General features: G+C 37.4%; 1 protein-coding gene across 1 annotated transcript in view; it reads left to right on the forward strand.

The window, feature by feature from the left end:
• The window catches only part of MGAT5 (mannosyl (alpha-1,6-)-glycoprotein beta-1,6-N-acetyl-glucosaminyltransferase), a 121,009-nt gene that overhangs the window by 81,350 nt on the left and 14,583 nt on the right, over positions 1-25,076 (forward strand). Inside the window, exons 10-13 of the mRNA XM_017836322.1 lie at positions 1,527-1,660; positions 5,467-5,600; positions 14,849-14,998; positions 22,693-22,839. Coding sequence (XP_017691811.1) covers positions 1,527-1,660; positions 5,467-5,600; positions 14,849-14,998; positions 22,693-22,839 — 565 coding nt within the window. The remainder of the gene's footprint in view (positions 1-1,526; positions 1,661-5,466; positions 5,601-14,848; positions 14,999-22,692; positions 22,840-25,076) is intronic.

Raw genomic sequence — 25,076 nt, forward strand, 5'->3', positions numbered from 1 at the left:
TTTGTTGTTTGGTGAATCATAATGTGTTGTATATTTTGACTTTCTTTTTGCTTGAAAGATCTCTGTGAAGGTTTAAAAAAAATGTAATTTTGATCAATTTGTACTTTGAAATACAAAGGTAGCATTTCATATGAGAGTTTAAATGTTGCTGGGTCTTTTTTCTTGTTCCCAAATTAATGAATACTTCAGAGAAATGAGCAATATATAAGAAATATGTAAATGTATTTTGGGGACTAAATTCTTTCATCTTTTAAAGCCAAAAAGTGGTTGGAGCTAAGTTCTTTAGCCTTTTGAGGGCTAAATTCTTTCACGTGGGAAATGTTGAAAACTGGGGAAAATAAAGCCATTATTAACATTAACTTTTGCAGCCAACTCCCTTCTCTGCCACCCATGAGGTTGTGTTTTTTCCTCAGCATGTACAAGCCTGGTGATACAATATGCAGTGATAAGAGTTCATGTGTTTATAACACAATTGCACATGGTGTGGAAGCACATCCTGTATAAATCTTTTCTGAAATATTGTTTCTGGGGGGTAGAAGAATGTCAGGGTCAGCAGCTTTGGAGCCATATAATCCAGTTCATTTGCAGTGGAGCCAGTGGCCAGTGTGATGGCCATGAAGTTCCTGCCCAGGCCATGTCAAAGGTCTGACAGGCTGCATTTTGGAAACCTAACTTCTAGGATGTACATGCTATAATGTGCTGTCTTCTTCACACTGAGACTTTTTCTGCCTGTTCTGTACTATGGGCCTTTTTTTTGAAAGGAGACACTTGTAAATGAAGTGATTTCTTTTTCAAGTCATTAATAGGAGTTTAAATAAAGAGTGAGTGTGATTCTCTCATCCCAGGCTCTTTGTGATCCAGTGCCAGAGTTTCTCTCTGTTGTATGCTGGTTTTTGCAGGCATTTGACTACCATATTGTTTCTTCAAAAGTCTGTGATAAAATGTTTCATAAACAAATAAATGGTCTGTCTGACTGCAAGAGCTCAGCAAATTAAACTGTTTTCAATGCTTCTCCAGTAGGTCTAAGAGCAGAACCTGGAGCCTAAATACAATTGTCCAAGGACAATGTAGTGTTCTGCTCTGATCTTCTTGGCATGTGGCCCTCAGCTGCTGCACTTGATTTTGTGGTAATGGTTGAGAACTTCAGAAAATAGATGAAGAATCCTCTCTTCTTCTGCCTAAATTCTACTTCAGAGCCTTAGGAAATGCAGGTGACCACTGTAGCATTCCAATAAGCTCTACTTGGATGCCAAAGCATAACTTCATTCTGTAAGAACAAAGAAACCCAAAATAAGCTCCAGGGTTGTTATTTGAATGTCTGATATATCCTTGAATTTTCTGTTCATGATGTCTTTGTGAATGTAATATGAACAGAAACGTTTGAAATTAAAATGTACCTTCAGTTTTTACGCCATCTGCAGTTGCAAAGGCAAAATACATGTTAATTATCATATATATATATATATATATATATACACACACACATATATATGTGTACCTACAGTAAATTTGTTTTTCTCTTTTAGGTGTATGCTAAGAGTTCTGGATTCCTTTGGAACTGAACCAGAGTTTAACCATGCCCACTATGCCCAGTCTAAAGGCCACAAGACACCATGGGGAAAGTGGAACCTTAATCCACAGCAGTTTTATACAATGTTCCGTAAGTACCCCTCTGTTTATAAATAATTTAGAACTTTAAAAAAAGGAGTGCTGTCATTAAGAAGAATCTTTTTATCGTGAAAGATGAATTCATGGTTTAATAAAATGCAACTGCTAAATGGGCAGAATCATGTAGGTAAGTGTTTGTGGGCTGTGCTAAAGCTCTGTCATGCTTTTATCCAGCAATCAGAAAATAAGAATATCAACCTAATATAAAGAGTGGTAAGGAACTTTATTCTCTGTATGCCTGTGAAAAGGGGTACTTGGTCTTTCTCTCAAGCATCAGTGAGCTTTTGTTAGTTTTGACTTCTCTAATCTCACAATAGAGCAATAGATTTTTGAGACTTGCTCGATTACATTTTTATAAACTGCACTCCTGCATTTCATCATGTTGAACAGAAGTTTGTAACTATGTTAGCTATAGTGTTCTATTTCTGCTTCTGTCCCTCAGCAAGTGAGAAGCACCATTCCTTAGCAATTTCTTTGCATTCAGGATTGATAAACGCTCAGCAAAAAAAAAATTTTTGCCTCTACTTTTTTGGGGCTTTCTCAAAATTTTCACCTAATGGGTTTTCATGTTGTGAGTATTTATCCTGAGGGGAGCTGATTAACATTTAATTGCCAGCAATGTACAAAGCTATTGAAAAATAAGCAGTAGATTTCAGCATTGGTGTAGATCTTCCAAGCATCAATAAATATCTTCCAAAAAATCCCACAACCAAACCTAAAAAAGAAACAAAACAAACAAAAAATAATATAAATTCTCTATAAATTGGGTCAGATTAAATGATTACTGTGACCTGCTCTAGACCTACTCTTTGACTTTGTGGCACTAGGTTCTAGAATCAAAGGGTCTTTCTCTTGCACATGGTAGTAGTAGTTTAAGTGTGTTATCTCTGAAAGGTGCAGAAAGTCACTACTACCAGCTGGCTGGAGGGTAAGTGAGGCTTAGGGCAGTGTATGTTGTGTGCAGCAGCTGCTCAGCCCAAATCTGTAAGGAAACACTTGGTAATGACCAGCCGACCTCCACAGTTTGGTGCTGGTCCTCGTCTGAGACTCAGGCCAGGGCACGCACTTCTCATCAGACTTCATAGTCAAGTCTTTCAAACTTTTCTGCTTTTCACAGCAGAATTATACATGCTACTGTCTGCTTGACACACTTTTGATTTCAGTTGCCCTGTAAAATTCTTGAGAGAGGCATATTTTGTCTGTCAACATTCGCTCCGCAAGTTTTTCAGGAGAAATATAAGTGAAGGTTGTTCGAAAGATAAAAGACTGCATTCACAGTTGTTTGGAAGCAAGTAACAAAACATGTGGTGGTGAAATGTGACTTGGAAGTGGTTGCAGAGTTTCTCTCTGGACATTAGTAAGCAGAGCTTGTTCCGTATCCACATTTGCTAATATTTATTGGTGTATGTCCTAAACAGAAAAGGAGCTCAATCGTGCTTTATTTAAGTAGTCCAGCTGTTGGGAAATTTGTATGTGAGGTCCTGTTCAAGATAACACCAAGGGTGGTGATGCACTTGAGGAAAATAGTTGGATGAATACTTGTGGTACAGCTGTGTGCATGCACCACTCAGTCCCACTCCATGAAATACAGAAGAAAGTAAATCTCTCTAGAGATCTCTTTTGTGACAGTACAGACTGCTGTTACAGCCTCTCGTTCAGAGAAAATCACTTCATAATGAATTTTCCAAAGCATATGACTATATTGGAATCTTAATAAGTAACCGTTTCCAATTTTTGCTACTGGAAATGACTGTGGGTTTTCCTTTGCAGGAAAAGTGGTAAATAGATTGCAGACAAACTCATTCTGAAACCTGAGTGGTTCCAGTGCTGTAGATTGTTCAAGGATCTTACTTTTTTTTTTTACTAGGTGCAGAAGAGTTGGTGTGTTTTGTGATATTTAAAGTTTATATTTGTTGTTTGTTCTCTGCTGCAGAGATAACACCCTCTTTATGAGGTTGTGATTAAAAGTGCATATTATGCATCAGTAAAGATTTTATGGCAGATTGGAGCCCTGGACAGGTTCCCAAGAACCCCAGACTCTATTATGTTTTGAGAACTCTGATTATAAGGGCAGAAAATTATTACTGAGCAACAAGAATGTCATATTCAAACCTGTGGCATATTACCAAGTGCTTGACTGTTCTCTGAGGGTTTTTTTATGGTTTTGGTTTCTTTTTTTTTTTTTAAGTTCAAATACTTTTACGCAAAATACTGGCACTGGTACTTTTAAAACTGCATGACCTTGCTTAAAAAACCATCTGAGTGCTTCCTGTCAGTGATGTTTGAGGCACTGAATTCCACCAGTTCTAAATCTAACTTTAACAAAGGTTTATTTTTCTTTTGAGAGTGTACTGCCTTGCCTCTCCTTTGAATGCAGTCTCTTATCCAAAAATATGAAAGGATGGAAAAATGCCCCTTTTCAGGCATATTTGCTATGTGCCATTTCCTATGCAAAATTCTAAAAAGTCCTTGGGTCTAAGTGAGTGCAGAACAGTTGCTGAGGCATTTTTTGTGAAAAACAGTGTCATTTGAAAGACTAAATGTAATGTGTACACAGTGTATGGTTTCTGTCTTCCGCTGCGTTATCCAGTTGGCTAATTTTCAGGAATCGAAAAGCAAAACCTCATAATTGCAATAAAATTGTTTTTTTTAATAACTCTGACTATAAATTTAACATTGCATGTAGCATGAGTGCCTAGGATTTTGTCTTTGGGGTTGTTTGTTTGTTTGTTTGTTTTTGGTTTGGATTCTTTAACTTTGCAAAATGTGCTTAATAATTTTCAGCTTGTGTGCCAGAATTACAAGGGAGACTTATAGGGGAGATCCTGTGTTTACTGCAGCCTTTTTGTGTGAGGTTATGATACTTTTCAGAGAGGCAAAAAAACCCCACAAGTAACTTTTATATAGTAGGCATGGATGTTTGCCTGAAGCCTTGAATGTTGGAGTCCATCCCTGGAATTAAACACTGTGTCCACAAAAAAAACCCAAAACAAAACAACAGTTTTAATGAGCCTAAATGTCCATGTCTCTGTAGAAGGAGAACAGTGGCCAGTGTTGCTGGAAGTCACTGCTGGAAAAAGACCAACAGAAGCTAAAAATAATATAGAAAAAACTATGAGTAAATTGCTTATCCTTTGTGTGGACTTTTGTTGTCTGGGCGTTGGATTAAGAACAGTTTTGCCAACTTCACTTGCTACCTTTCAGTATTTTATGATTGCTATATCTGGGTGAATTAGGCAATTAAATTCATATTCTGATTTACATAGTGTGACTTTGTCAGCCAGTAATTAGCATGGATACATAATACACAATGAGTTGGATGGTTGGTGTTAGCAATTCTGGTGTAAGAGATGAACCCAAGAAATTCAGTAAAATTTATTTATGCCATTGAGCAACAAACAGCTTTAATAACAAGCATAAATCCAGGGGGTTTTCAAATTGTTGGTATTGCATCTCTGAGATTGTCAGGCTAGATTTCTTCTGTGTCTTTTATCTCTAATAATAAAATAAAGCTTAGCACACACAGAAAAAATCATTATCGTTGGAATCGGCCCAGCTGCAGAATTTTTATTATCAGAAACAAGGCAGAAAATAGCTGCTTACTTCAGTAGGCACATGGGCAGAAATATAAGAACTGGTTTTGATAATAAAGCAAGCAAATTTATCTTTCAGTATTAATATGAAGGAGATGATCTGTTGAATAATATGTTCCTTATAACTTCCTTTCTGACAACATTCACTCTATTGTAACATTAGCTGGTACTTTCAAAGGTGTTGAATATGCTCTGTTTCTTACAGCTCACACTCCAGATAACAGCTTCCTTGGATTTGTGGTTGAGCAGCACCTGAATTCCAGTGACATTAAGCATATTAATGACATCAAAAGGCAGAATCAATCTCTCGTCTATGGCAAAGTAGATAATTTCTGGAAGGTGAGTTTTCTATACTCATATGCCTGAGCAAATTTATTTTGATCAGTAGAATAAAGTGTAACTTTTAATTTAAAAGTATCCCTTCTGTCTAAACCCATTTTCCTGAAAATAAATATATTTAAATAATTCAGTTGAACATTTTGAAGTCTTTTTGATAGGAAACTTCTGACTAGAATGATGTGGATCCTTTGCTATTTATGTATACCTTCCTGATAGAATGGAAAATATAGTCTTGATATGACAATAATTTTGGAAAATGCAGAAGCTGGTAAACATAATGGGAAATTGAAGGTGTTGGAGTCTTTGTGACCTTTAATCAGTCATAAGAAAATGTGTATTTCAATTATTTCTTTTCTTATATCTGCAACCAAAAATATACTGCATTTTGAACTGGAAATTACATTTCACTAAAAGTCTTAGAAGTGAACAATCTCATTTTCTCTCCTGTAATAATACCAGAGTTTTGTTTCTTTAATATTGCAGTTACTGTATTGTCTCCCACCTGCAGACCAGAGCAGCAGAAAAACAACACTGAGATTGGGTCATATTTTCACCAAGTTAAAGTATATTGTGTTATTAAGTCACAGTGGTCCTTTTCTTTTGTCCACAGTCCTTTTTTGTGGCTCCTTCTTCCAGGCTGACACCCCTGGGAGTGTCTCTCTTATGCAGTTTCCAAAGAGATTGCTTACTAATAACTGAATTTCTTCCAAGTTACCTCTATCTCTGTGTGCCCACATGCTCTGCATGCCCGTGTCCTCTGTGTGCCTTCCCTCTTGCCTTAAAAGACCTTATTTTAAGCCTCTTGTCAACTGAAAAAGGAACTGATCAGGACATGTGCCATACATAAGACCAAACAATATGAGAGTGTGAGAGCGCCCATGTCTTATATTTTATTTTCTTTTCTCTTCCTTGGCATGAGAATATTGGTCTTGCATGGTTTTCTGAACCACATCTAGTCTGACTGAGATTATACAGAGTAAATTCTTGAAAAATTATACCTACAAGTAAATGATCAGTCTGTGAGGTAAAACAAACCTAAAATTGAAGACAAACAGTAAAATGTTGCCAGTGGTAGCAGAAAAGGTAGAGCTGAATGCTTGGCTTCTGTGCTGAGAAAAATATGTAGTTCATACTGTGACGGTTATTCTATTTGGCTCATGGTATAGAACAAGTTATAATGCCCCTGTCTGCAGTCTCTTCTATCTGCAGAGTGCTGGAGCAGAGCTGGGATCCTCTCTTCAAGTCTTTTTCTAGCTTAGGCTCTTGTACTTTTAGTTCCTGATCTCATTATCAGTCTCTCAGGAACAGTTGCTTGCCATAAGCATCTAAACTTGCTGACCTGATTTGTAGTGCACATCAGCAGAACAACCTGTTGAATCCTAGTTGGATTTAAGGAACAAGATAGTTGCTTAGTCACCAGGGGGTTTTTTTCACTGACATATATATCTTTCTCAGTCTGTTTAGTCTGCATGAATTCAGAAATATTCAGTTGATATGCCCAGAGGGGAGATTTGTGACTGCCTAGTCTCAGATTCTGTATGGCACAATTATTCATGGACTCATTAAGACAAAAACATGGCTTTTTGGAAAAGAACATCCAATTTTGACTTTTAAATAGCACACAGTTTAAACCCCACTGTTTCCTCTGGTAAAGTTGTCAAATAATTGCCTTCTCCCTTAAGACTTTGCATTGTTTCTGGTACCAGTTTACATATGGTAATTTCCAGTCCTAGTAGGAGTTAGACTTTCTCTACTGGCCTGCTGATGTTTCTGTTCTGTTTCCCTGTAGGAATATATAGATTGAGGTCAAAGTAACCTGGAGTCATCTCCTGAAAAGCCTGTATATGCTGAACCCCTGAGAGCTTTGTGCTTCCTAATCCTTAAGTGATCTCACATGTCTGTTTTCTCTGAACCTTCTCAGGATTATTCACATTCCTCTTGAAATGTGAATGTTAGCAAAGGGCACGTGGGCCATACCAGCACCAAATCCAGAAGGAAATACTATGTGCATTGTTAGGCAGATCCCCTTTTCACCACTGGGAACTGGTGTTGAGACGACTTCTCTGCCAAGCCCCTTGTATCATGTTTTAGAAGTGCTGCTTTTCGAGTCAGTGCTCTGTTCCTCTTGGTATTGCCTGTCTTGTTCTTTCCGAGATATGTGATTGGATATCTGGCCATATTAAAATGGGTACTGTATGCTTGTAACATCAAGCACATTAAAACTGTAACTTGCAGATTGTAACTGCAGTCATGCACATATGCACTCGTATATAAAGTGCAAATCACTGCAGACAGACTTTGAATCAGTTACAGTGTGGCTTGTCTTATCTGGAGTGATAAAATCCAATTCTTGTGATCAAGAGAAAGCCTGAACTAATCTTGTGTCTGTGTAATTTGCTTATTTCACGTTTCCTTCATTTTCCCTGTTCAGTGCTCTTTTCATCTGCCACCATGTCTTGTAAGGAGCCAGACTAATCTATTTATCCTGCTCCTGTTCTTTATACTGAACATGGCCAATTAACAAGAAGTGTAATCTCCACAGAATACACGTGTCACTGCTGGGTCTGATCAGTCATTAGAGAAGCACAGTGTGGAGGGGAAAGCGTCCCACTTCCATAGACTGTGGTGTTTTTTAATAAATTGTTGTGAATAAATTGTTTAATTTTTAACCAAGCAGGTTGAAGTGGAACTGAAGTATGCATAGGACCATTTTTCCCTGGGGGCGGGGCTGGTATAGCCAACTGCTGTCATGGTTTTATATAGCCATGGACATGGGTTCTTTTCTTGTGTGGCTATGCCTGACTCAGTAACATTCATCCCATATTATAGTGAGCAAGTCTGGGTATGCTTTGCTGGAGGTCAGGAAAGATTTGTACTGCAGAGAGCATAAGAGAAATCGTTTATTTTCCTCTAATAACTAAATCAGTCTTAAGTGGGTTGAGGATTACAAATAGGAGACTCTAAAGAATTTTGCCACATTCCTAAAGGTTATATTTAGAGGTAAGCTGTCAAGGACAACATTTGCCAAGTTTTGGATGTGTTTGCTATAAAGGTTTGGGGTTTTGTCTGGCATTTCTGGCAGTACTAAGGAGTAAAGAGAGTCCTATTCCTGCCAAAATGGGAAAAAAAAAAAAAAGGAATGAGTAAAATGTGAGTGAAACCCATAATGCTCTCCATTATCAAAATTGGCTTTAATTACAGAACATTTCAATTAAAAAGAAATGTTTGAAGCCTTTTATGTTGCCTTAGCTCCTGTTTTGGTCTGTCTTTTCTTCGGTCTTCTTCCTGCAACTTCCTGTCATTATATTCCACTAATTTTACCTTTAATCCTAGAAAGAAGAAAGAGTCAAGATTCATTTTGTGCTGTTTGCTATTTCTCTTTTGTGGGGTGCTGTGAGAGAAGTCAGAGTGTTGCTTGTATCAGAAAATAGTCATTAATGCATAACATAAGTGTATGATGATTGCTTTAGTATTTATTATAGAGTATTGGAGCTGTCTTGAAAATATTTGTATATTTAGAGGCAAAATAATATGTGAATTTGTTACTAATGCCACTCGACAAGATGGGCATTCTTCTTAAATATATATACTGTCTGCATAACAAGTTTAGAAGCATTGGAGATTGGAAATGGTTATCTTTAGCTTGTTCTCAATGGCAAAGCACATCAACGAGGCTGTTCTTATTAATGTCTCCCCTGAACTCCAGGTGACATATAATATTCCCATCGTATGCATGAAGTGGGAGGAAAGTTAGAGAGGAAAAATTATACTTGTAGGAATAGTTCTCTTACAGGCAGAAATCAGTGTCTTACTGCTTGCAGTATTGCCTTCCCTTCCTTCTGATTGGTTTTTGTACCTCATATTTAGCAATGTACTTTGAATGAACATTTCGTTTCTACTTTTTAACTAAAAGAAACATAAGGAAAGGGACAAAAGTTCCTTTGCATCTTTTCTCTCCTATGTGGTCAGTGCATTCAAAAAGTTGTCTTGTCATCTTTGTATTCTGTGTTCCTCCAAATGTACAGCAGCACTGTGTGCCTATCAGTTGATCAAAACTCTTCAGTTGCTGTCATCAGGCACCAGGAGCACTGTCCTGCTTTATGTCACATAACAAATTGAAACGAGCCAGACACTTTACTTAAGCAACATTTCTGAAATTCGCCATTTCTTTCTGAAAGAAGTATGGATCAAAAAGCCAAGTAAATCAAAGCACACTAGCAGTTATAGATGCAGTAAATAAGCATGCATGCATGTACACTTTTAAAGGCTTATTCTTGAATATTTATTATGAAAATCAGAATTTAATTTAGTATGAAGAAAGAAAGAAAACTGTTTCTTATGAATATTTAACTTTCAAACAGGTCAGTGATCAGCTTCTCATTTTACAGAACTCTTGAGCTGCAAAATGAATTAGTGAAGCCTTACAGTACTGATCAACACAGTCATCTACAAGTATTTGGTTAGCAAAAAACCAGCACAACCTTTTCTTCCTGTGACTCCACTCTATTTTCTTCTGTACCCCTGAACTTTTCTGCTTCACCACTTAAAATGCACAACGATGTCTCATTGTTAGTTGTGGAAATTTCCATTCAAAGGACAGGAAATTCCTGCCTAGGTGTTAGTGTGCATTGCATGACAATGAAATTGTCAACTCTTATAAAAATTTTAGTGTTTAAAAAAACTCAAACCTTCATAGATGAAATAAATAAAGATGAGGATAAGGAGCTGAATAAGGATTTCTGGCAAAGATTGAAGAACCAAAGTCTTTGCTGAGATGTTTTATTCATTCTTTGTGCAAAAATTATGTATGTGCCAATGTGTGTTTTATGAAAAGATGCCTAAAAAAGAGGCCATAAATGGACATTCAGGGAAGAGCAAGAGCATGGCAAACTTGCATAATACTTTCTTTGCATATTCTCTCTCTTTCCAGCTTTTCTAATTCAGTGTATTTTCTAAATCTGTTTCTCTGTTGATAAACTGTCTGTTGGCACATTTTTGAGGTCTCAGTAAGAGGTGACTTCAAAGTACTTGTTTGATCATGAACCTATGCAAACATTTTTGCCTTTGCAACTTTCTCTGTCATGGAGTCCCTCAAACCTCTGACCTGTTGCAGAAGGAGTTGTTAACTCTGGGATTTTTCTAAACCTGCCCCCATCAGTTTTTTTATGCCAATTATGGGTTTGTAAACCTCTATCATGTTCTGTCAGGTTGTCCCTTTCAAACTGGAGAATTGTTAATGACTTTGTTACAGACTTCTGTATGTAACAGTGGAAACCATCCTGTATCTTGGATCCTGTGTTCTGTGTTTTCAGCTTCTTTTTGAGAAAAGGGACCAGAAGTGCAGTGATATCCGAGGAGGGAGAGAAGAACTTTTTATAGAACAGTTCAGTAATATTCCCTTTATTTTTCAATTCCTTTCCAAATAATTCCTATCATTTTACTTGGTTGGTGGATGGACTGACTGCTACTGAACAATGGACTGTTTTTTTTCATGGACCATGATCATATATTATTGTAATGCAAAGCCTTCATTCTTGAGTGACTATGGGTAGCTCAGGTTTTTTTTTCATGCATGAAGTTTGGAGGACTGGTTTTCAATATGTGTCTCTTTAGTTATGTTGAATTTATTGGATAGTCTGTTTTCTTGTCACTGTGTCCCTTACTGAGATTACTGAGGAGGCTTTTTCAAAAAACTTCAAAACTTCAAGTGTTCAATATTATGATGTTTTTCTGCAACATTTTGAAGTTAGTTTCAGTTTTGCACCTCTGAATAGTGTGTATTGACAGCACACTTTTGTCACTTCTCTGTTGTCTTTCTCATGATGACTATTCACTCACAAGAGTGATTCCCAATCTCTCCGAAAGAGATTTAGTCCCTTTAAGATTCTTAAAGGTTTCCGACATACTGCTTGGCTTCTTTAGAGAACACTACCAGGGAGAGAGGATTTCCTTGGACAGGAAGAATTGACTATTGTAATTTTGATGGGTTTACATGGTCACGTAGTTAACACTTTATTGAAATTTCAGATAATTTGTTCAGTGTAGAATTCACACTTGTTAGTCATGAATCACTAAATCTTCTCCACGTCTATTTTTAAATTCAGTGGTTAGCAGTTTGAAAATTTCATATTTGAGCTCCCAGGGACATCAGTTACTCTTTGTGATTTAACACTGTAAAACTCTTACAGTTAAACACTATGTATTTAACTCTCTTAATACTCCCCAGCCCTTGTGCTCTCTTCTAGCTCCCTCGTAGACAGGATTTTCATTATTCGAGGATGTCTTGAAAAGCCTTTGATGACAGTTCTTGAACAGAGATTATGTTTGCATCACAATCTCAATTGTCAAACATTGCAGGTACACTGCATTTTGGCTTATTTTTGACTTGACACTTCGACAGATAAGCTGCAAGATGTTAGGACTTCAAGACTCAACAGTATGCATTTAGGATATATACAAAGATGTATCCCAGTACTAACTTTTCTGGATTACATTTGTCATGCTTTATGAAACCATTGCCCCCTGAATTTTTCAATATAAGAAAGTGAGGCTGGATATATGGGCTCTTTTACATACATTTTACAGTCTGAACTTTCAACCCATAAAGCAGTTTAGAACTCTGAATCAAGCTCTTCTGTAATCCAGTTGGCCTGTAGTTCTGCATATGTGCTTCTTAGTTTCATTCAGTGCTGAATTTTTGGTGTTCTGTGGAGTCACCCAAATGGTCCAAAATTGCAAAACACTGTCATTACCTTGGACTGACAAACTGTTGGTAAAGCAGAGTTATTAATTACCACCATCTACTACCTCAAGAAAACTAAGTGCAGAGTTTAGTTCTTGATGAGTTTTTTTAGCTTTTATATTAAATTTTTCACCCACCAAACTTAAAATTTCACCTCTTCATACTGTGCCTTCTTGTCAATATTGTCCTAGGTAAAGACTTATCAAATAGTTGTCACTTGATGAGAAAGGCCTTATCATGGTGCTTTTAAAAGTAAGTGGAAATGATTGATGAACAGTAATAACAGTTCTGCAGTCAGTGATCAACAAAAAGTACTTTCCTGAATGGCATGTTTATTTTAGCTGCTGAAAAATTGTTTCAGAAAAGGTTTGTATAGCTGTTACTCACTGTTACACTTCCATTTTGATTCTGAGGAGAAATAATTTGCCTTTTTTTAATGTGATTATCTTCCATGCTCCAAGTCTTGGTTTGCAGTGTGGACAGCAGGATGATAAGCACAGTTAGGTGCACACTGCAGAGAATGCTGGGTTTGCATTACTAGCCAACAGTAATTCTTCTTTGCATTAATTTTGGAGAAAGTAAAAATCTGGAGTTTACTGTCAAGTGATTTAAGATAAAAGAATAATTATACCTGCTCCCTAGCAGGCAAACTCAAGAAGTGCATAAATTGTAGAAGGAATGTTGATATTTCATTTGCAAGTCAAATTTCTTGATTTATTTACATGTAGCCTTTCTATTTATAAATGTCATATTTACGCTCTCTCATTTTCCACTTCAGTGTTTTTAGTGTTCAGAATCAGTATCCTGATTATTTTTGTGAATTATTTTGGCTTCTTACAATATATACCTTTGTGATCAAAAATAACACTCTGCAAGGAATGTGGAAATTCAGGACTACTTAATTGCAAAAGGAGAGAAATGTGAGATTTAGGCAAGGTATAAGGTGCTGATAATATTTTTATGGTGCTTGACAGATGGTTATGAAAGCAGTTGCTTTTGACTTGAAGTAGGTAAGGAAATAAAGGAGTGAGGCTTTGCTTGGACTTTGATTCTCTTTGGGATTCTAAATGTTTTATCTGTGGTTTTAGACTCTGAATCATGAAAGAAGTTAGTCATATGTTTAAGTAATGTTCCCAGTTAATGTTATGGACAGTTAATGTTCAATTCAAATCTGAAGTAAAGGGAAAAATGAAAAATGGAGCAAGCTTTTAGTTTTTTGAATAATTTGTGTTAATTAATAATACCAGCAGCCACATTGAACAAAAAAGCATCTTTGTCTTCATCTTTTGGCCATTTTATGTAATACTTAGCCCAGGACATTTTCTGGCCAGTGCAGCCTTGGCATAGCTGCCAGAGTAAGGAGATTTATTGATGAGGCAGGTCCTCCACTTCAGCACAACCAGGGTCCCCAATAGAGCGGGCTAAAGCAAGGAGGCCGTCATTATGTACATTAAATACCCTGTGCATTCAAATGCATCTCAACAATTCATTTAGCAAGGAAGCTGTAAGAAGTGATAGCATTCATTCACCTTGGCCTGATACTTTACTGCTCCTCCAGGATCTGAAAAGACAGGATTTTCACAAGTCTACTTGCCCTTTGAATGAACTTCAGTAAAATTTTTGGCCAGCTTTCACACAGGGCTGTGGAGGAACAGAATTTACATGACAAAAATAGTGAGTGAAAGTAGAATTCTTAAAAACTCTCTGCCAAGAAGTGTAGAAACTTGTTGCCTGATTTTAGAGCTATTACTAAGACTATGTGCAAATATTGAGGGAGAGTCTTCTGATCTATGCTGTGTACTGCGTGTAAATACTGTCTTTAGCTAATTGCCTTTGGAATGCCAGTAGTCTTTAAAACTCAAAAAACATATGGCATTGAAAATTAAAGTAAATCTTGTTTGCAAATTAGGATGGTGTACAGTTTTTTCATAATTTTTTTTTAAATGCAACACTAAAGCCTTTACTCTTCTCTGCATTTTTTCCAAAATGCCTTTGAAACTTAAGGTAAGTGGAATATTTGTAGGCATCTCATGGGACTCAGATAATGGGTATTTAGATAAAGGTGTGTGTTCAGTTCTTCAGTTGGCAAGACTGCATCTTACTAAGGTGACATTCACAGTTTTCTTCACAAAGAAGGTAAACTAATTCTTGTGCGTCTCTGACAAAAACAGTGAAAAATTGCTATTTCAAAATGAGGTTTTAGTATTTTTAGACCAAGTATTGTTTAGGCATGCTGAGATTACAGCTGTCTGGTGGTGACCTGGTTTTTGTCCAGTTAGAAATTAAGGGGACCTTGGTATAGATTTATTTATACCTAGACTATGAATGAAAAAGCTGCAGTTTACTTCCAGTCTAGAAGAAAACAAAACTAATAATGTAATGAAAGATCAAATATAGAGATCAAATAAGAATGAGTGAACTTCTCTTGCTGGCTTTTGAATACTGGATTGAATATTGCTGCTTCAAATTTGTAAAGACTGAAAATATTTTATCATTGCCATTACAGGATAAGAAGGCTTATCTGGATGTCATCCACACCTATATGGAGGTCCATGGAACAGTTCATGGGACAAGCACCATGTATATTCCTGGCTATGTAAAAAACCATGGGATACTCAGCGGGCGGGATTTGCAGTTTCTACTGAGAGAAACCAAAGTAAGTTTGCAAGTGGGAGTGGTGGCAAAAATAGCTCCAGATAGGCAGTGTCTGGAGTGCATGCATTTCACTTCCTATGAATAAGCTCCTAATTTAAAAGCACTGGGAAAAAAATTATCAAATGTAAAGGACCTTAAGTCATCTTCTGTGTGCTAAGAATATGTTTCTCATCATGTCCGTGTTTTTTGGACTGACAGCTCTTATTAGAAAAGTGGCGTGACAACCTATAGGCACATTTAACAATCAGCTTGAGAAACAGGGATAAATGCATTTTTCATTTTCTTCAGTGTGTTATTCAGCTCAAGGAGATTATCAGCTGAGAGTGTGCTTTGTTTCCCATCCCTGAGGTCAAAGTTAGGTAACAGCCGAGAGCTGTGCAGTCGCATGCTTGCTCTGCCCTAGCAGTGACTTTAACCCAGAGCAACCCTGCTCTCTCAAGGAGAAAAGAAAAGCAAGCACTTCATTTGCCATTCATGTCCTTCCTCTGCTTCAGCTGTGCAGAGAGAGTGAGCAAAAGAGCATGCTTTTTGTGGTGTGCTTTGCCTGTGGCTCCAGAGTCAAGGGAACTCAAGATAAGGGACAATATATACATCAAAATAAATAACTTCTGTCCTCGTAGTTAAAATGCTTTGTTGGGATTCTGTGCCATTCCCGTAATCTTTGTGGCACTTTACAACATTAAAACACTTCAGTAGTTTACATTTAAATAGGATGTTTAACTTCAAGTTGGTGAAAGAAGAGGGCTGTATGTTTAAAATTAGCAAAATCTGTGGAACTGTGTCCCTGTTGATAGTTTCTTGCTGTGCACTTCTACAGAAAAATCTATTAAAAAAAAAAAAAAAGGAAAGAAAAAAGCAAGCAACTCCCAGGCTTCCCACACAAATGTAGAGATCTCCGTCTTTAAGTACTCGGGAAAATGTTGGTAATTTGACATCTCTGTGTGACAGCTGTTGGTAAATTATGAGTTTTTAAAGGCAACCGCTGTGTGTATGTACTTGATGCATACAGATACACACAATGTTGCATATTAAAAAGTCAACATTTACTTTCGTCATAGATAATCTGAGATTACACAGCTTTTGCCTGTGTGGAGTAGGAAATCCCTGTGTTAATCATAATGTGGGAAGAATATTGACCTTCTAATAACGCCAAGCACGAACAGTGCCTCCTGAAAAAAACATGTCTTCTATTTACTGGAATAGTAAAAGAAGCTAATGGAATTCCTGTAGAATTATTCAGTCCTTATAATTTACAAGTAGCAGTTCATAATAATAGTTATGTTTGCCTGTGTCTTCCTCTAGTTCTTTATCAGCCATCTTACATGTATCACAATAAAAGACTTGCTTTTCAGTATTAACTAGATAGCTCATCTAGTTGTTATTGGTTTATATTTGTTGTGTTCTAAGATGCAATGTAAAGACACATTCAATTTAGGACAAATTCAAGATGATATCTACATATTATGCAGCTTAGTTGCATGGATTCTGTGACACAGGAAATACCAGAGTAGCTTCACTCAATTTTGACTAGTAATTGGAATATCAGATGGAAGAGACTGTCTTGTGATTGTGAAGTGCTCCCGAGACAGTAAGTTGCTTATTTTCCACAAGAAGTATTTGGTGAAAAGCATGGACCTGCAATGTACTGTTATCAGAGTCCTACAAGCACTTTAGGTTTTCATGATTTTCTATACTATTGTTGAGCATTGGTTATGGTCGGGTTTTTCCTTCATAATGTTGGGGAAAATCGTCTGAGAATTTGCTGCATTTCTTAGTAGATGACACTGAGAAACACATCAGTGTGTTTCAGAATCCTGTATAAGGAATTCATATTTTTATCAATTATCCTCAGTTATCTTTTTTATACAATCTTTCTTAATAAGCTTTTTTTAAAAATTACGTCTGCAAATAGTATTTTCATGTGACTTTTCTGAACTTTTGTTAGCAGGTTTGCAAATGAGAAAAGCTGTTTTCCTTTTAAGGAAATTATTTATTTATGATGCAACCAGGCTAACAAAACTTTGCCTTGATAATAAGCCATTAATAGTCCATCTGCTTCTCCTCATAGTTATTATTGTCAGGGAAATGGGAGTGCGATGTATTTCTAATGTTGCACTGAAATGAAATTAAATATGGCTTACTGCATCAGGAATTTTGCTTATTATTCCTGTCTGATACTGTTTCAATATATCTAATTGAACAGAAGAAGTGAAACAGCAGCATCCAGGGTTTGAAAGTGGAAAGTGAGATTACCATCTAATTTGTTTGGATATTTTTAGTTGAAGGTGGATTGGGGAGGGTGTGCAGGGAGTTGTGGGGTTTATATTTTTTGCTGGCTGATGCTTCGTATCCCATAGGTATTCTGGCTGTTCTGCCCTAGCATATGGTTACCTGTCAGTGTTGATCAACACATGTACTTGTTCTAAGTCTTCTTGTTGCTTGTATGTTCAGTTTCAGATTCTGATACCCTTTAAGAGACAATACTTGAATGTAGCTGGTTATAAAACACCACTCACCTGTCACTAGTGGCCATCTGCTGTCTGTGTGGGTCAGTTGTGTTTATATCAAATGGATCGTGGCTTGAATTTCTAAAACAAGTGCAGGTTTTCCACAAAAATCAGGCTGACTTAAATGGGAGCTTTGTGCCCTGAGGAGCCCAGTGTTTGTGTGCACATGCATGCAGTGATGTACAAGGACAGTTTTTTACCATAATCACTTTATTCACTAGGCAACATGGCCAGAGTTCCCTAATGAATTTAGTTAAGGAGGTTTTGTCACCAGACTATCCATGTGCTGCAAGTGTGTGAATAATCAGAGCCATAACTCTGGGCTGGGAACATCTGTGGGTACAATGCTGGCCAGGACCATCAAGGGCTGCTGTTGCTGTCTCCCAGCAGCAACCTTTGTCTTTAGGCTTCCAGAAGCTTTCAGATGTTTTGAGACCAAGGGCAAGAATTCTCTGTCATTGCTTGTGATGTCAACACTGTGTTAGCAAGTTTTTGTTAGGTCAGCTAACAAATGTTCTGGTTTTCACAGAGTGAGAGCTAAATAATACTTCAACAAATTAGATGGTTCAGTGTACTCAGAAGCATCAGTTTATGTTGAACTGCTTCATTTTGCCCTTAGACAGCAAAATACCAATAGGTAGTGGCTCAGTCCTGTGATTCTTAGTCAGAGCTTTGCATTCCCAAAATGTATTTGGTCTCTGTAGGACACAGTTATTCTCAGAAGCATGCAGCTGCCATTTCATTCTGGTGTGTGTTATAAAGCAGCACATTTCAGAATAAGTGAGTTTTCCAGTCAGGAGGGGGCTGTTTGAGCCTCATCATGGCTAGTTCAGCTGTGTAGTGCATGACAAAAACGAGACATGTCTACAGTTTCTAATGAGAAGATGTAAAGCCATTCATCACGTCTGAGGAAAATAGGGTAGGCGAGCTGGCAGCCTTCCTGCCAACTTCCATGGCTCCTTGCCAAGTGGGCAGCTGGAGGAGTTGGACTAGACTCTCTTGGAAGAACCAGTATTGAATTCTTGAGAAATATTTCTCCTTTCGAGAAAGTTTCAGATGCAACTTTTTACTTCAGGTCACTGTACATTTTTGAGGGAGCTCAAATTCTTTTACTAAGTGGGATTTATGATTTCTGAATGGTGATTAATAAAAACAGGAGCAACACCCTGCCTAGACAGAAACAGGAAAACAAGCTGTTTTTCATATTGCCTTTTATGAAGGACTGTCTATTTTTACTTCCACACGCTTCACAAAATCAGCTGAAAGGACATTTAACTAGTGATTCTATTCTCAAGTTGTTTCAATCACAAAAGAATTGACTTTTCCAGAAAGTATTTTATATTCATGAGAAAAATATAGCAAGATAGTTAACCTTTGCTATATTCCTCTTTCTGTAGTTCAGAAGATAATATATAAGTTCAGTAAGGAGACATATAAAAGTGGTGATAAACCTACCAACCTGACAGAATAAATTAGATAAAGTGCAGTGATGTCAGAAGGGGGAGAGGAGAAGATAAACACTCCTGTTCATGGAACTATAGCATTTAGTCTCTGGAATATGAAATTTTTTCTTTTAAATATTCAGCTACTCGTAATTACAGTCAGTGCAGTAAAGCATTCACTCCTTATTTTATACTTTTGGCTATAATTTAGAAAGCCTGTTTGTTTGCTTACTCATTTTAATAATAGTTTGATATGGTCCTGTAAACTCCACAAATTGCTTAGCATCAACTGAAAGTCAATGGTTTCCGAAAAAAATAGAAACACACTGTTTTTTCACAGGAGTGGTTGTGAGTCACTTTTTGTGCCAGAAAATCTCCACTTAAATACTGCACTGTGAGAGGACTGCCTACATTAGAATCAGAAAAGAGTGGTGTCTTGACTACCGTGATGCTGGGTGGCCAACTCAAAATTCTGAAATTCCAAATGAGGAGCTCAGTTCATTGCAAAGGCAGAAAGTTTCCTGAAGAGCCTTTTTTTATGAAAACCTAAGTATTCCTGCTTGAAGGTTCCAATATCTGCTTTACTCAAGTGGGCAAGTGAGATTGCAGATACAAATCCCCTTTTTTGATTCACGCAGACCTACAGGCACAGACACATCTGGGTAGCAGACCTTACTAAAAAGGAATGTTTTCCTAAAAAACCCACACAGTTGTTACCATTATGATTTTACATCTGCATTTATTTGCTGTTATCCCTTTTAGATATACTTTTATACTGTAATCTCCTCCTGGCAGTCATCACATTGCATGAGGCATCAGCCCACAGAGCTGGTTGTGCCATGTGCCCACTTAAAGCACTGTAGGAAAAATAATGGTTCTTGCTTTTAAGAAGCATTTGAAAGGTGAGCAAAATGCTCACATACAGAACATGAAATGGTTTCAAGCACTAATCAACTAGCAGAGCATAAAGGAATTCTATTCTGCATAGCAATTCTGCTGCAGCTAACAAAGTCAGATCAGGGCTAATATTTTTAGCCACATGTACCCACTGTGATGTTACCAACATGGTCACTCACATCTGGAGTTTTAGATCTTCAGCTGTGGGGTGGAGGTGCCTCTCCATGGTGGAATGGGTTACCAGACATAGTGACTGGTAAGAAAGTATCCTAAAAACCATAGTGTGGTGGAGGCAACAGTGTACATCTGTATCAAAAAATAGTGGAAAAACAGTCTGTTCTAAATCTTTACTCTTTGTGGGACAGAACCTTGTCTTCCTCACAGCATCAGCTGTACTGAGGATGGATGGTACCTGAAAACTGTTGACTGTTATTGCTACTTTTTTTTTTTTTTACTTGTTTTTCAATTAGTGACTTGCAGGATTTGTTGCATTCTCTTAGGAACTACCTTGACAGATTGGTTTAGCCTTTCTGGAAATAAAAAGGTGCATGTAATTCAAATGATTAGCAGATGAGAGCATTGCGAGTTACAAAAAATGGCCTGTGTTTTCTAATACTTGCTCTTTTAATCAGAATGAGCAAAACTCTCTCAAAGGCATTTAAGATATTTCTCAGCTTTGCTCTATATACTGTACAAAAATGCTGGCTGACCAAGGAACATTAATCATAGAGACTCACAGAATGGTTGGGTTGGAAGGGACCTTAAAGATCATCTAGTTCCAACCCCCTTGCCACAGGCAAGGACACCTTCCACTTCATAAAGGACAATTTTCAGGGGCAGGGTCTAGATTGAGTTTGGGAATTTCAGCTGACTTGATGACGATGAGAATGGAGACTGATAGATTTTGGAGGGCTGAAAAAAGGACTTAGGGGAGCTGCAGGCAGCTCTTGCAACCTTGGGCCAACAGGCAGCACACACACACTGTTCTAGTGATCAGACACATCCTTCTTTCTTCTTTCAAAGGTGCAGTGCTGCTTAGAGGTGAGGTTGGAAAATGGATGAGAAACAGGTGGTAAGCTATTTATTATAGATTAAGTGATGACAGTGTGCTCTGTGCTGTCAAAACATAAACCCATGTTTCTTTCCCCGTGGAGCTTCCTCCTAAATAAATGGACCAGTCAGACACAGAACTCAGCAGTGCACAGCAGCAGTTTATTAAAAAAGTGCAAAACTAAGCAAACAACTCAGCATTCCCTACCTAACAGACAAACACAGGATCATAGGAGAATTGATACTTCAGATGGGTTTAATTGCTGGTTCTCAGCTGGTTTTCTGCCTGAACTAAGGAGTAGTTTAAATAAATAATATTTTATGTGCAGATTGCATGAAATGGTTCCATATCCATAAGTCATTACTTTCAAGACATACCTTTCTGTAAATTCAGCCTCTTTTTAGATGAAATTTAATATGCATCTCATCTGACTGACAGGTCAGATGTCTTATGCCGCATATAAAACCTGAATTTAGATAATCTGTCTTTAATGGAGATAGTCTTCCAGATCTTTTTCTTATCAGCCACGGGAGAGTTTCTGTAAGATTTAAATCAGCGAGATAGCTGGGAAACTTTTTGCAAGCAGGCAACTTTTTAAACCTGAATATTGAAAACTGAAATAACAATATTCAGCTCCATGCAGTGCAAATTTTATGTCCTCAACTATGCTGAGAAGTGTTAACATGCATTTTTTTAAATGAGCCAACTCTGAATTTATACTGTTGTTGCCATGGGTTGGAGAGGATTGATGCTGCAATGCCTGTGCACGACAAGACTGACTACAGGTTTATGCACCAGCTCCTAGGAAGAGCCTCCAGCTGTGAATGTTCTTTTAGCAGGATTCATTTCCATGTTGCAGAAGATTTAATGCAGAGTAGTATATTTTGACCTCTTTGAATACATACATCCTGAATACATGATCCTAATAGTTATGAAGGTTGTGCTTTATTTTCTTGTAAAAGGCAGTAGCTATCTCTATACATACATTAAGTTATGCAGCAGTGCCAAGAAATTGCTCTTACAAATCAGAGCTTGTATTTCTCCCATTATATCTGGACAGTCAAATGAAGATGAAGAATCCTATATTTAATTCAGGGGAGTTAATTATGTTTGGCCAGGAAAGGGTTCAAGATTTTTTCAGGCAACTCTGAAAAAAACATTTAATGTCTTTTCATTTTCCAGAGCACCTGTAATCTCAGGTGATGTAGGAAAAGCTTTAGGATGCTTTTTTGCTCTAGTTTCCCCTTGAGGCATTGAACCCTCTGAAGCCTGTGCAGGCTCTTGCTGCCTCGGTACAGCGCCGTGAGCTGATGTTTGCTGCCACCTACCGTTTTAATTAGGAGCCTTAATTAGTGTGCCAGGAGCAAGTTCATGTTGGCAAACCCAGGAGGTTTGGAAGAGGGGGAAAACACTAGTGTAGCTGTTCCCTGAGTCTGCTGCGGTAGAACCTGTACCTGTAGGAAAGCACCAGCAGTTTCATTTCAACCCCAGTCAAACCACTAACTTTGGTTTTTCTTCAAAAAAATAAGTGAAAGGGTCTGCTGTTGCCTCAGCTCCATGAAAAACCACCTCAGCTCATTACAGAAGATTATTGTCAAATGTGTTTTACAGGACATTCCATTACCACTTGGGTGGGAGGGGGTGAGCTGTTGAATTTATCCCATTTTATTCTTAACATTACTCTTTTTTTCTGAGCTGGTACATTTAGAATGGGTTATTGTTTGTTTTAAACTAGCACTCAGCTTTGTGTTCTTGTAAATAACAAAAATTAAGACAGCCCTTGTTTTCTGTTTTTCAGCTGTTTGTTGGTCTTGGATTTCCATATGAAGGGCCGGCTCCCTTAGAGGCTATTGCTAATGGATGTGCTTTTTTAAATTTAAGATTTAACCCACCAAAAAGTAGCAAAAACACAGATTTTTTCAAAGGCAAACCTACACTCCGAGAGGTAAGCTTTATCAGTCTTGGTAACTTCTTTTTTTGAAAGTGATTGTGGATTTCTTTTTAGCAACACAGTGTAGGGAAAATTGCATAAATGTTCATGGTTTATTGCCAAAGGTGTGCAACTGCTTTTTTCTTTAGCCATTGATGGGATTATGAGTCCTTATTTTTATAGGATAATCAAAATGTTTTTGTTAATATACTGTTAAGCTTTACCTCTAGATTTGCCTATATGTACATTTTGTTACTTCTTATTGACAGAACTGAAGTTTCATTTGAAAATCTGATGTTCTGCCCGGGAACAGATCATCATCTGACACATGATGTGTCATTTGAAAGTGGTTTTATTTTGTGGAAGAAACAGACATTGCAGTGTACTGTGCAGGAAGTAAATAGGCACTGAAGTAAATTATGAAAATGGCATTTGTGGGTGGTTGTGTGTGTTTTGGGATTTATTTTTTTTCTCCAGAAAAGACCTGTTCAGGGCACTGTTGAGCTGAGGTATTAATGTTCACAGCCCATCGTGTTTGTGGTTAAACACTGGAGACTTTTGGAGAACTGACTCTTGAAGAGAACGGAAAAACCAAACTTCAAACTTTCAAAACAGCCAGTGTGTTTAGACTCTAGTAAGAAAAAAATGAGGCTAAGTAAACTAACCTCTCATCCTGGCACTGACTTTGGAATATTTTTTGTCTTCGGTGTAGGTAAAATTCAGCCTACACCACTTGTAAGCATTTAACAGTCACGTAGCCGTTTCTGACATTAGCACTTTTGTCTGTGACCATGGCTTGTTCATGGGTGTATATACATACTTCCTTTACATATTTACCTGAAGGGAAAGCTCTCAGGTAATATGTAGATGATGAGAACTTTGTACAGCCTTATTTCCCAATTCAGGTTACTCTTGGGCCATATAACTTGCATTCTGATCAGCATCAGCTGGTTGAACAAAAGACAGTTTCCCATTTTAAACCAGTAACATAAATTATGATTTTTATGATCCAGGACTGTAATCGCCTTTTAGCTTGTTATACATTGAATTCATGTCATGTACAAGCTGAAACTTGCCCCTTCTCACAGTTCGTGTTGCTAATAAAGGAGACAGAAATGAGGAAACAAAAGCCTGTTTAACCTTCTTGGTCTTGGCACCTCTCAAACCTTTTCTTCTGGTGGGTTCCTTGACTGTTTGTCGCGTTTCCAGTTGTTCTGTGCCCAGACACTACAATTGGTCGTGCTCAGTAAATAATCCAAACCCACCTAACTCCTTAGTAGGAATTTCAGTGCTTGGAATGCCATGGTAAATCCCGATGGCATGTGTCAGCACTAACAGAAATGCCATGCACCTGATTTGTACAGAAAAATAATCCCTATTGACTGCCCTAGTCCAAAGTAACATAATGTATATCCATCAGGAATATTGCTGTGTTTACATACCCTGCTGACCTGTCTTGACAGTAACCTTTTCTCTAACTGGTTTTCACAACTGCATTTTGATCCGATTGCCGGTAATCCATGTACTGGTTCTTTGGGATTAAGAAAGTCCTTAAATGCTTCTCTCAGTTTTTTCAAGTGTTAAAGGAGAACAAAAAGAGCTTGTAAAATTCTGTGACGCGGTTATCCATACACAAATATGAAGATAAAGTCTGTGTTTAGTGCTTTTGTAAAGTAACTTTTGCAATTTACTGTTTCTCTATTTTTCTAGGTAGAATTTTGGGGAGGAGGTGTCCCCTCTGCCCCCATGATGGGGTACTGTAAACTGTAAAAAACCTGGAAATTATAATTTATTTTTTTTTTAGATCAGCAGCTGTTTTATCTTGGGACAGGATTTTGCTGAAGGAGAGAGACAGGAAAAAAAAAAAGAAAAAAGAAAAATCATCCTCAAGCATCTTGTTTTATACCAGTATTTGTACCGATATTTCTTCTCCATTCCAGCCCACCTCCTGCCAAAGAAAGAAAACATTGTATGCTTAATCTGTTTGAAATGTGTACTTGATGGATGTGGTTTCTTTCATTTGTTCCCTTTATGAAGGAAAAAAACCCAAACCTGAAATTAGAAATTAATTCTGAATTTATTTATAGGAATTCTTATATATTTTAGTTATATACAGAGGGAACATGTCTAAAAAACAATAAGCCTCAGCTAGCCAAAGTATCTCAGTACTAGGAAATAAATAGTCTTAGTGTTTTTAATAGTATAGATATAGAAAAACTCGTACAATAAAAGTGTGTTGCTGGTTACTCTTA

The sequence above is a fragment of the Lepidothrix coronata genome, unplaced genomic scaffold (genome assembly GCF_001604755.1).
Source record: "Lepidothrix coronata isolate B3197 unplaced genomic scaffold, Lepidothrix_coronata-1.0 Scaffold275, whole genome shotgun sequence".
In the NCBI taxonomy this organism is placed as follows: Eukaryota; Metazoa; Chordata; class Aves; order Passeriformes; family Pipridae; genus Lepidothrix; species Lepidothrix coronata.